This window comes from Microcebus murinus, chromosome 22 (genome assembly GCF_040939455.1).
Source record: "Microcebus murinus isolate Inina chromosome 22, M.murinus_Inina_mat1.0, whole genome shotgun sequence".
Classification (NCBI taxonomy): domain Eukaryota; kingdom Metazoa; phylum Chordata; class Mammalia; order Primates; family Cheirogaleidae; genus Microcebus; species Microcebus murinus.
The window spans coordinates 13,857,657-13,872,592 of NC_134125.1; the positions used below are offsets into that span (position 1 = coordinate 13,857,657).

Below are 14,936 nucleotides of genomic sequence, written 5' to 3' on the forward strand. Positions count from 1 at the left end.
TCTCATCCTCATAACAACCCAGTGAGGGAGGTGCTACTATTACCTCCATTTTACAGATAAGCAAACTGTGGCACTGACTGATTAGGTAACTGAGCAAATGTCACACAGCTAAAACGGGCAGATTTGGCACTCCAACCCAGGAAGTCAGCCTCAAGTCTCTGTGCTCCTAAATACTGCACCTTACTGTCTGTCTTATTAAAATGCCAGCAGTCAGAGCAGGGCTGGCCTCTACCGGCAAGCCCGAAAATTACCCTGATGCCACCTGGTAAAATCAAGAGAGGCAGGTGACGGAGAGTCAAAGGGAGGTGGGGGAGCTAGATGCTATACAGCGAAAGGAGAACCCAGGAGCCCCACACCTTTGCCACGCCGCACACTTAGCTAGAGTCTTCTCTAGTGTGGTAGCTCTTGCTACCACTTGCTACCACTGCACACGTGGAATTGGGGGAAGGCCCAAAGCCCTTTAAGGTGGATCAAACTCCAGGCAGAGGCCTCTGCCCTCAATCTCTGTAGCAGCCTGTGGCCAAGAGAAGAGAGACTGATCTTATTATATTTAGAGCCAAACTTTAAAACTCCCAGGGAGAACACAGAGCCTGAACCTCTTGTGATACATCTTAAGTTTCTCCTACCAACCTTGAGTGGGCTAGATACACTGATTCAAGAAAAAAGCAACAAGCTTCCCAGGGACATTTTATTTATTTTTTTTTTTATTTTTTTTTTTTTGAGACAGAGTCTCTCTTTGTTGCCCAGGCTAGAGTGAGTGCCGTGGCGTCAGCCTAGCTCACAGCAACCTCAAACTACTGGGCTCAAGGGATCCTCCTGCCTCAGCCTCCCAAGTAGCTGGGACTACAGGCATGTGCCACCATGCCCGGCTAATTTTTTGTATATATTAGTTGGCCAATTAATTTCTTTCTATTTATAGTAGAGACGGGGTCTCGCTCTTGCTCAGGCTGGTTTCGAACTCCTGACCTCGAGCAATCCGCCCGCCTTGGCCTCCCAGAGAGCTAGGATTACAGGCGTGAGCCACCGCGCCCGGCCCCCAGGGACATTTTAATTGCCCAGATGAGCTACAATTGCACAACAGGCTCTTAAGAGGGGAAATTTGTGGAAAAGGAAGGCAAAAGCCAGCCAAGGTTCCCAAGCTAAAGAAGTCCATCTGGGTTATTTACACTCACACCCTTGAGGCTGACTCTACTGTGATTTTGTTGTTAAACTTACCAGAGAGTACAAATATAGACTGGATGATAAAAGTTAAACCACTAAGACAACCTAAAACAATGGTTCTCAAACTTCAGGGAGTCTAAGAATCATCCTGGATGCTTGTCCAAAATGCCAATTCCTTACCTCCCCAATTCCCTTTTCAAAAGCGGAGGATGACACTAAGGAATATGCATTTTACAGGCATTCGAGGTGATCCTAACGGAGGGGTCCCCCCCTTGACAACCCCTAAAAAACATGACACAATACATTCTTTCTGTCCAAGCCTATAGTAACTAAAACAGCATAGTACTGGCACAAGAACAGTGACACAGACCAATGGAACAGAATTGAGAACCCAGATATAAAACCATCCTCATATAGCCATCTAATCTTTGACAAAGCAGATAAAAACATACACTGGGGAAAAGAATCCTTAATTCAATAAATGGTGCCGGGAAAACTGGATAGCCACAGATAGAAGACTGAAACAGGATCCATACTTTTCATCTCTCACAAAAATCAACTCATAGTGGATAACAGACCTAAACCTTAAGCATGAAATTATAAGAATTCTAGAAGAAAATGTTGGAAAAAAACTGACCTCATTTTAATATTCCAGTACAAATGAAGACACACCTCAACATGAGTATTCCCCAAGGTTTAGTCCTCAGACCTCTGTCTGCTTAACTGTCCTTTCTTAAGAAAGATCATCTGGTCTTTAAAGAATCCCATACATGAATCTTTAAAGAATGAGTCTTTAAAGACATGAGTCTTTAAAGAATCAAATACATGAGCACCTACTCTACCCGAGACACAGTGTCTTCACTCCTATCCTGGCATCCGACTCCCAACGACCAGGGCCCTGAATGCCAATTGCGATTCTGCGGGAGCCAGCTAACCCTGCCCACTAGGCTGAATGCCCCCATGTAACAAATGGGTCTGTCTTGTCACAACTGTAGACCCAGGCTACTAACTGGCACACAGCAGGCATTTAATAAATATACAATAGATACATTAATAAAACACCATGGATTATTCTCCCTGGGCAATGAGAGGAGAACCAATCAATCTCAACATGTCTACAACCCAATTTGCTATATTTTCCTTCCCAAAAACCTGGTTGCTCTTCCCAGTTTCTTTGTATCTCCGAAGAGAACTACCTTCCATCATCCAACCCTAAGTTGGTTTCATCTTTTCATCTTCCACTGTCATTAGGAGACCTCTGTCACCATCACTGAGCCATGCTACGTACCCACCACGGCTAAACTCTGTGCACATACTAGGTCGCACTGCCCTCACTAAATGTGGATAACGTGGCCTCGCACTACTCCCAACGGACAGGTGCAACAATTTACACAATCCCTGCAGGACCCTGTGAGGGAGATACATTATCACTGACATTACACAGATGAGGAAACAAGCATAGAGAAACTACACAGCTTACAAAACTAGCAAAAGGGGATGGAATTCTAACCCAGATCCACATGGCCGAATCTGAGCTCTAACTGCCATGCACAATGCCTCGCAAGTATCAATTTCTGTTTTAAAGCCGCTGGTCCAGGGCCTGAATCCCCTGACAAATGCTCCCAGGATATCGCCCTTTGCTCTCACCTCCCTCAACCTTGTCTCCAGTTCCAGGAGCCGATTCTTGTCACTGTGATCTTGGTGGCTGATTTTCTCCAGCTGCTCTTCCAGCTTTCGGTTCTGGGCCTCCAATTTCCCGGCCTGTGTCTCCAGGTAAAATTTCTGTTGCCTAAGTTCAGAAATCATCTCTTCTTGGGCCTTCCTGGTGGGGGTGGTGGGAGGATCCAAACAAAAAAGAGTCTCGTTAGAGTTGAGCACGTGCCCTGGGAAGGACAGACAGAAATGGAATGAGACGTGGGTCTTCATTAAGTGGACGATGGCCATTCCCAGGTTCGCTCTGTCCTGATCTGGCCTCACAGATGTAACCCTGGCATGGGGAACCTGAGGAGCTTCCAGCTGTCACCACTCACAGTAACTCACCTATGAGATTAAGTATGTTCGAGGGGGATGCAAGAGATACTAAGATTTACTCCTCTGATGGACCTTTTTATTTTCCTGTGAGAGTCTGTGTACGGGAACAGAAGAGGCCTCTTAGAGTACTGGAGAAAGGTGCCCCAATAACCCATTAAGGCAGGCCCCAGGGAAGGGCAGCAACAAGGAGAAAGATGCTACTCTGAAGCTGGATGCAGTGGTGTATGCCTGTAGTCTCAGTTAATCAGGAGACCAAGGTGGGAGGATCACTTGAGCCCAGGAGTTCAAGTCTGCAGTGAACTATGATCGCATCACTGCACTCCAGCCTGGGGGAAAGAGTAAGATCCCATCTTAAAAAAAAAAAAAAAAATGCCATTCCTTCTAGTTCTCTGTAGATCTTGCTCACCTCTCCACCAAACTGCTTAAAAGAATCAAAAACAAGAACCACTCAAAGACCAAAAAGCAGCCTCTACCAAGCTGATCTAGATTAAGGCGGAAATGTTTTGGAAGACCTCTAAAGAGAGAAACCTATAAGAGGAAAAAATCCTGGAGATTATAATTCTTTAAGATGAAAATCAAAATGCCCCTGGAACACGGATAGTCCTTGCTGAACTCCAACTTCCTCCCCAGGGCCTAACCTAGTGACAACAAAACAGATGGCCCAACTGGGCACACACAAGATCACTTCTTACTAATAAGCATGGGAGGCAAGTATGAGGAACAAGGACTACAGCTTTCCAAGAGCAAATTATAAATAGCCTTATTAGAAAGAGCAAAACATTCTATAATCTGATGGTAATTTGAGACATTTAAGAAACCTGATTCAAAAAAAAGGACAAGGCAGAGTGGGACCACTTAAGACAGGGCAAGATGACATTAAGTCTCCAAGGGCTAGGCTGAGCTACATAAGTCATTCAATCCACTCCAGCTCCACCAGACAGATGGTAATGGAGTTTGTACCCCGAGAGAGAAGACCAAAGTACAATAATGTAGGCATTTAGAATTTGAATACTTACATGTTCCTTTGGGTAAAAAGGCTGCTGTTTGCCGCGAGTTTGTTGGCTTCAGACAGTTCCACAATCCTCTGTTCCAGGGATCTGATCTTGGAATCCATAGCATTGATCATCTGAAACACAGGGCAGCTGTGAAACCTCACGCACAGACGGTTACTCAAGTCCGGGAGTGACGTGGGCCACAGGGGCCAGGGTAAGAGTCTCGACTGAAATGTCAGCATTTTGGCCAGCAACAAAAAGAGACTCAACCAGTCTTCGCCCTGAGATACCACTCCAATGGATGGTACTCCCGTATTTTTTCAAAGATTAAACATCCCCACACTAGCTAGCTAAATGGCTTGCGTTAAAAACCCACAAGAAGGACCTAGTCTGGAACCTGGCATCCCGTGAGCAAGAGGTCTCCTTAAATGCCCATGGCCTCTGCATGTGACCTGAGCCTGCAGGAGCCTCTCACTTGAATTTGCAAGTTCACATTTATCATCACCTATAGAGTTGTCATTTTCTGAGTGATTCCTTCGCACCCAGCCATCATCGTTCTAGATTTTCTACGTCAAAGTTTCCCCAACTTGATGAATCATACAAATGGTTAAAAATATAATTTCCCGGGACCCTCCCTTAGAGATTCTGCGGTGGAAAGTCTCAGTGAGGTGCATATTAACAAGCACCAGGTGAGCAGCGAGTTTCTGAAACAACTGCCTACCTGGGTTAGGAAAGAGAGAGAGGGGGGCAAGTGAAAAGAAGAGAAATGCAAGAGGACTGAGGGCCACTGGGTGTCGTGTCAGGGGCATTCTGAAGGACAACATTCTAGCAGACGGCACATTAGCAGGCGTTCTTGAAGAGGAGCACAAAAGAGCACAAGGCTGGCCACCCAGGGCCGCCGCCTCCGACACTTTTAGGCGAGAGGAAGCAGCTTTTAGAGAAAGCTTCCTATTATCAACCAACTCCACAGGATTAAACCAAAAGAAGAATTCACCCAAGGAAACAGGATTTTCTCAGGAGTGCGATTATTGGCATATTTCAAAACCCTTCTTTGCAAACTGGCTTTGTGACAACTTGTACCTACCGCCTTCTGCTCGCTGAGAATTTTGCCTTTCTCGTGGGCCTCCTCCTCGTGCCTCTGCATCATATTCTCCAGGGTCTCCTTATCGGCCAGGTCTTTCTTTATCTGATTGTCCAATACCTACGGAAACAAAGGCAACAGTGAACGTTCTCGGAAGCAAAGCTGAGCAGGGAAGACAGAACAGGGGCACCTGAGACAATACAGGAAACGAGGAAGAAAGCTGTGGGGAAGCCCAAGGTCTCCAAACTCTGGGGCAAAGGGAAGGCAGAAATCAGGGGTCTCTTTATCAACTGGGATAGGATTCAGAAGTCAGGTATTACCATCAAATGGAAAGAAACGGGTGGACCTGAACTAAGAACTTATTTTAAAAGCAGCAGCCAAAAAGACCAGAGAAATATACCAAAATGAGGTAGACCCCAGAATGACAGGGGGTAAAAACCATCTGTCTAATGATCTAGAAAATAAAGTTGTCATAATCTGCAGATTTTACCTGGGGACACCTTTTTCTTAGCCAATGCACCAGTAGTTTTCAGAACATTCCTTGCTCCTAATTTGGACAAATTTAATTCTAGCTACTCCTGGGCTGCGTGCGGAGAGAGAAAAGCTGGAGACAGAGAAAATCTGTGTGATCGAGGCTGATGTTCAGAGACAACCAGGGACAAGAGGATTTTGCCCACCAATAACGGAGGTAGAGAGTCAATGGATTGAAAAGAAAACAGAAAAGAAAAAAATATGCCTCTTTCCTCTGTTCTTTAATGTGATCCAGCCAGGAAAAAAATAAGTTACAGGGAAGAGAAACCTTTCCCAGGGGAAGAGAAATCGTGTGTTCTCGGTGTTGAGAACACCACTGTAAGCACCTACTGTTCCCAAGAGGAATAAAATAAAACAGTAATGGTGTCACCAACCACCAGCTTGATCTAATGTTCTCTGGGGCACACACAGCCCCGGCAGTTGCCAAAACAACAAGCACGGATGGAAGGAAAAAAAGAAGGCAACATCATAACTTGGCTGAGCCTTTGACCGCAGCCCTGTGGTTCTCATCACAGAGAATCCATTCTGCTTTTCCAAATGACACCAACCACATCAAGGACACCAGGATATTGGGGATAAAGCTGAAAGAATTGAGGTCGCAGATGGGATTGAAATCTGCCTTTCCTACAATGTCTATTGTGAAAGGACCTTCATAGCTCATGGGGACATCGTCCCTAAAAAAGAGCCAGTCAGCAGGGATGAGTCCACATGACAAAGGAAGGAAAGAACGGATTTCAAACAGGGCTTTAAACTAAAACTGACTGATGAGAAAAATAGAATGAATGGGAGTTGGTAGAGAAGACCAAAAGGTGAGAACAGGGTCACAAGAGAAAGGAAAAAGCTCAATAAGATGAGAAGTGGCCCACTCTCTGGGACGTCTGAGTGTTATTCTAAAATTATGAGCGAGAACAGGGTAGAATCTAGGGTATGATTATAACTATTACGGAAAAGGCCTGAGAGAGGCTAGAACGGAGAACACAAAGCAGAACGGGCTAAAAAGAAATGGTTTTATAAAGATTGTAGTCAGAAAGACAGAAGAAAATAGATCTTTCCCAGACTTTCCTTGGGATCTCTAAAACAAAGTTCTTTCCATCTGGAAGGTAGCAGAGATCGTGTAATATCTAGACCTAGTATGCTTTTTCTTTTTCCTTTTTTTCTTTTAAATGAGGTGCTAAAGCAATGAAATCCATTTTCAGGATTACTCTGCTCAAAATAAGACCTCAACCTTGGCAGTGATGGATACCAGTAAGAGGGAAGTGTGGGCTGGAAGAGATAAGCCTCTATCAGGAACATATGCATCTCTTGGATTTCACAGGGTTCAACCGGCAGAAGAATGAACAACATGTATGGTGGAAGGAGCAAAGCAAAGGGTTTGCCTGAAATGAGGGATTCCACCGAAGACATCTAAATCAATTTAAGATAATACACGGCCTTTGACAGAAACGTCAATATAATCACCCAAATCACAAAATGGACTTTACAAAGAGTTATTTTCATCATGCCAAAATGCCAGTGGACTATACTGTATGCATTCTCGTTATTTTCTGGAAATTAGTTTATGCCAACGATAAAAGTCTGGAAGCCAATAAGTATTCAAACCAAAAGGATTAGTATATAAAGTTTAAAATGCACTAAAGTAGGGGGTCACATGACTTTGGGGTTATTTTCCTATATTTCTTTTAGAGTAAAAATAACACCAGGGGTAAAAGGTGCCAGGGTGGTGGTGATGGTGACACTGTGCGAGCATGTACGTGTTTGGTTCTCTAAGAAAGGACCACTCACCTCTCTGAGAATATCGACCAAATCAGTAACAAGATCATAAAAATGAAAAACCTCCTTTAATGTCTGACTGGAAAGGAGAAGACACAATATTTGAGATATAATAATCAATATCTGATTCTTAATGACTTGAGAATAATGTAAATCCTAATGAAAATGTGATGTGATTTTAAAAGGAAATTGACAGGTTGGCATCCAATCCTGATAATATAGTGGGCTAGATGTCAGGCTAGTCATTCTAACAAAAGTGATTTAAAATGCTAGATAAAATATGGAAACCATTTTTCCAAAAGCAATTACAAATTGGCAAGAGAATAAGAAATTACAGACCAAAATATTAAGTGAAAATAGAATCAGGGTAAGATTAGAGAGTACAAAGCTGTTTTTAACCTGAGCATTTATTGAACAAAATAAACTTGAGCTTCAGTTTTGAAAGCCTCAAATATTGGCTGGGCGTGGTGGCTCACGCCTGTAACCCTAGCACTCTGGGAGGCTAAGGCAGGAGGATCGCTTGAGCCCAGGAATTTGAGGTTGCTGTAAGCTAGGCTGATGCCACAGCACTCTAGCCCAGGCAACAGAGCAAGACTCTGTCTCAAAAACAAAATAAGGAAGCCTCAAAGATCAAGAAGAGACAGAAATCACAGCCCAGTGTCCCCCTCAAAGAATTCCCATTAATAATTTTCCAAGGAAAATAAACAGTTTATTAAGCACACAAAGGGAAATAGGCACCATGACAAAGAACCAAGAGAAACAACAGAGCAGAAATCAGCCTTCAAATACTCCAGATACTGGAATTATCAGACACAGATCATAAGACAACTATGTTTGACACATTTAAAGAAATAAAAGGCCTGAAAATGAAAGTAGAGAGTACAAAATCATTGTCTTCACCCAGTAAACCTGGGAAAGAACCAAATACAATGTCCAGAAAGAAAAAATATAATAACTGAAATTTAAAACCCAATATATGACTTTAACAGATTAGACATAGCTAAAAATTAGTAAATTGGAAAATAAGTCAGAAAAACTTACCCAGAATGCAACATAAAGAGATAAAACATGGAAAATATGAAAACATGATAAATTGGAGATGATCTAACATATGTCCAATCAAATTCTTAAAATGAAAAAAAAAAAAAGAGAGAGAGGAGAAAGAGATAATATTTGAGATATAGTGACCACTAATTTTCTGGAATTAATAAAAAGATACCAATCTATTCAAAAGCCCAGTAAATCTCACTCAAGCAAGACAAAGAAAAAGAAATCCATGTCTAGATACAACACAGTTAAGCTACAGAAAAATTAAAGACAAAGTAAAATTTTAAAGAAAAAGGATAGATTATATATGACCCCCAACCTACAATTTTTTGACTTTATTATGTTTTTTTCAGGATATAACCCCATCACAAGTCAAGGAGCATCTGGACTTAAAAATGGTTTAACTTATAATTTTTCAACTTTATAATGGGTTTATCTGGACATAACCCCATCACAATCAAGAAGCACCTGTACTTTCAAAGTGAGCAATGGCTAGACCAACAGCTGACTTAATAGTGGCAATACTAAAAGCCAAAAGTCAATGGAATGATATCTCCAAAGAGTGTTACGAGAAATTAACTGCCAACCTAAAATTATATCCCCAGTCAAAACCTCTTTCAAGGATGAGGGTGAAATAAAGACATTACCAGACCAAAAAAAAAAAACAAAACAAGAGAGCTTGTCACAAGTGACTCTTCACTAAAGAAAGTTCTCACAGTTATACTTTAAACAAAGGAAAAGGATTCCAGGTCTGAGACACACAAAGAAAATTAAATGCAAACAATGTGATGAATGTATGGCAAAATCTACATGATTGTGGACTGAATGACAATGAGTTTAAAAAAACATTTTAAAGATAGAATTGAGATAAATGATGACCAATTTTTTTTTTTTTTTTTAGTTTTTTTAAACTTCAGATTTCCAACACATAAGTAACACCCCGAAATCTCCCACCATGGAGAAAGGACAGCATTTACTCCTTTGGTCTAGCAAGAAGTGGCCAAAAGTGCCCAAGAGGAGAGGGAAGCTATGCCAGGGAAGATCAGAAAGTGTCTTTACCTTAATTTTTTCCTCATAGTGTTGCTCTTTCTGTTTCAGGTGCACCTCTAGGTGCTGGGCTGAGACTTGGGCCTCCCGGTGTTTCTCCTCCAGCTCCTGGACACAAAAGAAAAGACGGTCAGGTGTGCAAAGAGAAAGGCATAGTCAATGTATGCTAGACATTCACAGGAAACATGACTTTGGTACAGGCACCACAGGTAACAGGCATCTGGTCTTCCATTACTAGGGCTAGTAATGGCCCTAAGGCTCTTGGGAAGAAAACCACCACCATGCCTTGGCCCTGGGTCTTCCCAGTCCAAGTATTCACACATATAGACACACACAGCTGGTGGCTGTGAGGCCTGGGACCAGAAACATGTCAGCGTGACAGGTCAAACAAAGGCAGCTCTTCATCTTTGCATAGAGGAATAAGAGTAACAAGACAACATTTGCAAGTTTAGTACAGCACAAAATCCCTGATCACTGTCTTAAGCCTCAGGCCATTTTCACTGGGATGACAGCCTCAAATGAGAAAAGTAATTTTAATTATTAGGATAAAAATATTTTCCATTTTCCTCATTGACAAAATTATTGCTCAAGAACCCTAGCTAAACAGGAAAACTAATGTTACAATTCAAGCACTTTAAGTTTTGAATGATTATTTCAATTGATTGGTAATCGGAGTATGTGAATCTCTGGAGATATGTATGTTATGTAATGTTTTATAAAATACAATGATAATGGGAACAAAGCCAAACATAAAATACACTGATGATGATGCAAAAATGTACACATACATATTAAAGATCAGAAGAGAAACTGGAGTGATATAAATAGCTCAAATTTAATGTTCTTTTATTATTTTTATTGCTAAGTTTTCTGCTTTTAAACAAAATTGTAATTCACTTGAAAATTATAGCAATTCATTTGCCAATGTGTTAGAAAACTGATCTTATAAAAGGCAGCATTCAATTTACTAAAACATTCTCTAAATGCACAGATAGCTGTATCTATATTAATTCTTATGAATCTGGACCCATCTGTTAATTACTAATACCAAAAGTCACTCCTCCAAGTTTTCATCTCTTCACACTGGTAGGAAATTTTTCTTTGAAGTGGAAGTAATTATGAGAATTTTGAAGAATGAGGAAATTATACAGGATATGTCCATAAAACACGATGAAAAAATTACTTTGAGATTCACATGCACAAAAAATGTTAGTGATGAAGCTTTTGAAATTCTAATGTCTACAAGCAGTGGCTTTGTTTGGGGGACCATTAAAGTGTTAAGACCAGGTGCACAAGATCTACTGCAATCTAACAGATGTGATCTTGAAAAGTTGAATGTAAACAGGATTTTAATTAATAAAAACACATCTTAAAGGGCTTTGTGTGTACTTTCAGCTAAAGTATCCCCTGAAATGACTTTTATTAAAGCAAAAGACTTTGTCATAATGAGAGCCCCCATTATCTGTTTTGAAAGTTATCAGAATAGCAACTATTTTAAAAACCAATGACATTTGGGGGTCTATTTCCAACTATCATCATCATATAATAGCAATAAGGATCACTCTTTGCCTATGTCCTAGATGCTTTGCAGCCTAAGCACAGGGTTCTTGAGCAAAAGGCATCTTCTGATAAATGAAGTCACAACCACAAAAATATTTGGACAGGTGGCAAGCTACATTCGGACAAAGAAATCCACTTATTTTTCCTTTGTGTTAGAAATTACTTGATGATCATCTTTTTTAGTTTCAGTTCTCATAAGATAGCAAAGGAATGGAAATCAGAATCTAAAAATAGGTCAAAAACTCAGATACTTGAGAGATTGACAATTTTAAGACCAAATTTCTGGTCTATATACGAATGGGAATTTACAACACATAATCCAAGAATGCACAACTCTCTACTCCTACATTTTGATTGTAAGTGAACCTTTGGAAAAGCAGATATTCCAAAATCTGACATCTTGGTGGTTTGGCATTTTTTGTTGTTGTTGTCATTTTTTAAAACATATCTTTTCCGTATGTATTGGATCGACTCTTCAGTCCTGATTTGCAAACACTGTTGTTCACTGCTATACTTCCAGCTCCTAGAACAGTGCCTGGCACATAGTAGAAGCTCATTAAATATTTGTTGAATGAATGAATGAACACATCACCATTAAACAGAGAAACACTTTGCAACCACAAGAGAGTTAACCACTTTGTTTGTGCCAAGCAAGGGAGGGACAGCAGTCATGGGATCTCAGTGGGATCTAATTTTACTCACAATAAAATTCACACACTTGACAATAGCCAAGAGAAACTTGGATGACGAAACAAGAGAACAGAAAGGGTAGACTAACAGTCACATTTGCCTTTGTGTGCAGACATATATATGAAGACTGAGGGTCAAAGCAAAACAATTTAACCAATTCCTCTTTTGCCAATTTGTTCAAGAACATCCACATATTTATTATCAATATACACAAAAACAGAAATATTAGGTTTTGAAGGGTTTAGATTTGGCTGGGTTTGGTTTCGCATTAAGTATAGACCTATAAGTTGGCCCTTGTTGAGTTCATATAGTTGCTGGCGACTCATTTCCCAGAAGTGATGCAAAGAGAGAGAGAGATGTAGTGGCCTGCTCACCACTTCACCTCCTTATGGTGCAGAGGAATGGCCAACGACTTCAGAATCTTTCCCAGAGGCAGGACACGAATGGACTCCGGGTCATCAGTAAGTCTCTCAAATGTGATGTCAAATTTCTGACTTTGGGACTGAGATCCAAGGAGAGCCCTTCAAAGGTGCTGCTTTCTACCCTGGTAGGGGCAAAACTTCAACACGTCTGCAAGTCCCACCCGAGCCTTCCTTGATTAGGTTAATTTGGTCATCAGTGCCTGAGATAAAATCAGGATGATTACAGACCTAAAAAAAAAAAGACCTGCTACATCTAAGGAAATTGAAAAAAATAATAATAATAACCAACAGTAGCAGAGAAAGTGAGTGGGTGAACATGGATCCATGACAAATACTACTCTGAGAAAAACAATTCTGTATGACTAATTTCTTTCTTCTCCAAAAGCAAAAATCTGGGTTTTGATCTTAAAGGTCTAAACCCTTACAGCTTTTTTATAAAATTGGCATTGCAAAGTTAACGGCCATCCAAAGCTCTGCTGATAGAAGTATGTCAATGCTCCCATAAAAATGTATCAAAAATGATAGATGCATGTTCTACTTTAAAAAATGCCAGGTTGTAGCAAACAGAGCAAAAAAAAATAATATTTATGGATCTATTACCAGTGCTGAAATGTCCAATATTTGGTTATGCAGACTATCCTACGGTGTGGCAGACCACCTCTCTTGATTCATTTACTTGCTGATACCTCCCCGTTATGGCGTTTAATTCTTCTTCTTACCCCCTTTTCCCTTTGCAACCTCTAACCTGTTAGCTTTTAACTTTTCAACTTTCGTTCCTGCTCACCAGAATTTTATCAGCCATCTGCTGGATCTGTTGGGATTTTGTCTGGATGTCATCCTTCAGTCTGTTTTCTCTACGCTCCATGGTCTCTAGTCTCTTTACCTTGTTCTCCAGAGAATGGCGGCGTTCCTGTAGATCATGAATCAATCAGAGAGTTTTAATGGAGTAACCGCTATGGGTGTAACAACCTGCACCGAGGGAAAGAGCCCTCGAGAAGCACTCGAGTCAGGAAGAAAAGTCTCGGGCACCTGAAGCAACAGCGGAGAAAATAAGGCTCTATAATTCAGGTACTCAGTTGCGAAGGTTACAAGAGTGCATTCATTCATTCAAATATTTACCAAGCACCTACTATCTGCAAAGTACCGCACTAGGCATCACGGAAAATACAGAGAGGGAGATGACGTATTTCCTGCCCTTGGAAAAGATAAGGCGAATGCAAATAAATAATATAGGTTAAGAGGAGGAAGAACCACAAAGACACAAAGTGCTGTGGGAGGCTGCAGTTAGGGAAGAAGACTTTTAACTGAACAGCTGAGCAGAGGCATCAGAGAGGTACGAGCTCTGGAGAGGGATGGTATATGGTGGTTTGGAGTGGGAAAGGCAAGAGAAGAAGATGAAAGATGTTTCAGACAAAGGGAGGCACATTAGCAGAAACATGGAGATGGTTAAGAGCCAGTGTGGACCCCAGGTAAAGCCTAAGAATGGCTACAGCACAGGACACGTTGGGGAAAGAACAGGTGAAAGGAGGAAACAGTTGCCTTCGCAAGTCCAGTGGTTGAGGGTCTCATGTCCCAGGCTCAGGGGTGCACCTAAGCACTATGAAACCTCTGAACAGTTTGGGATGGGGCAGGGAGTACGGAGGAACCTAGCAATGGGGGTCCGTGAATCTTACACTGTGCGAACTTGCTGGAAGAAGGAAAGACTAGAATCAGAAGGTCAAGAAATTACTAGATTTGCTCAGCTAAGAGGAAGAGGGCCTGGCCTAAGAGGCGGCAAGCAGGAGATGAACAGGAGGGACAATATGGCTGCATTTATGGCACCAAGGGACTCACTGAATAGCAGGGTCCAAAGAAAAGCAGATGACGCTAAGGTTTCAAGCCAGGGGTGACCAGACGAATGATGGTGGCCCTGACTGACATGAGGAAACTGAGAAGGGAAACCAGCTTGGGAGGAAGAGACTGAGTTCTTCTAAATCCGACGCACCAATCAGACAACCCGTTGGAATTTCAGGGGAACGGGGTGAAACACAGCCTAGAATGTGGAGGAGGATGGCCCCAAAGAGCACACACCAGTAGGTTCCCACCAAGACTGTGACAAGGAGAAGCAAAAGACCCAGCAAAAGGAGGAGGGTGAAACTGACTAGGAACATCCCTTCTGTGTCACAAACACCAAGGGACTGGAGGCGGCGGCGGAAAGAAGTAAAGGAGAAGTGTTACTTTTTATTCTACACTCTTCTGTACTATTCAGGCTTTTTACAATGAAAAGGCGCTCATGTATTTCCAGTATAATTATATAAATGATTTCAACAACAACAACAACAAAGAATTTGAGGGAGAGAAGAGGCTCAAAAATACAGATCTGAGAGTCACCAACACAGGGGTAACAGGTGAAGCCTTGGAAATTAACATGTTATTATATCAACATCGTGGGTCGGAAAGGCAAGGAAAACAGAGGGAAGAAAAAGAAAAACTCAGAGATGGAGTCACGGGTAACCTGTGTGAATAGAAACTCCCCTGGATTAGCAAGCAGGCCAGTGGAAACAAACAGACAGGAAAAGCTTTTAGCAAGACATCCTTCCACTTGAAGTTGCTGACAGATCCTTC

At 41.7% G+C, this 14,936-nt stretch overlaps 1 protein-coding gene across 9 annotated transcripts in view; it reads right to left on the bottom strand.

Moving 5' to 3' along the window:
• The window catches only part of CIT (citron rho-interacting serine/threonine kinase), a 164,922-nt gene that overhangs the window by 57,573 nt on the left and 92,413 nt on the right, over positions 1–14,936 (bottom strand). For 8 of the 9 annotated variants that reach the window (XM_012756541.2, XM_012756543.2, XM_075996613.1 and 5 more), the window contains exons 18-22: positions 13,117–13,242; positions 9,673–9,768; positions 5,269–5,385; positions 4,209–4,318; positions 2,809–2,983 (exon numbers count right to left, since the gene is read on the bottom strand). In XM_012756541.2, the coding sequence (XP_012611995.1) occupies positions 2,809–2,983; positions 4,209–4,318; positions 5,269–5,385; positions 9,673–9,768; positions 13,117–13,242 (624 nt within the window). The remainder of the gene's footprint in view (positions 1–2,808; positions 2,984–4,208; positions 4,319–5,268; positions 5,386–9,672; positions 9,769–13,116; positions 13,243–14,936) is intronic. The other variant, XM_020283111.2, reaches the window with a different exon arrangement.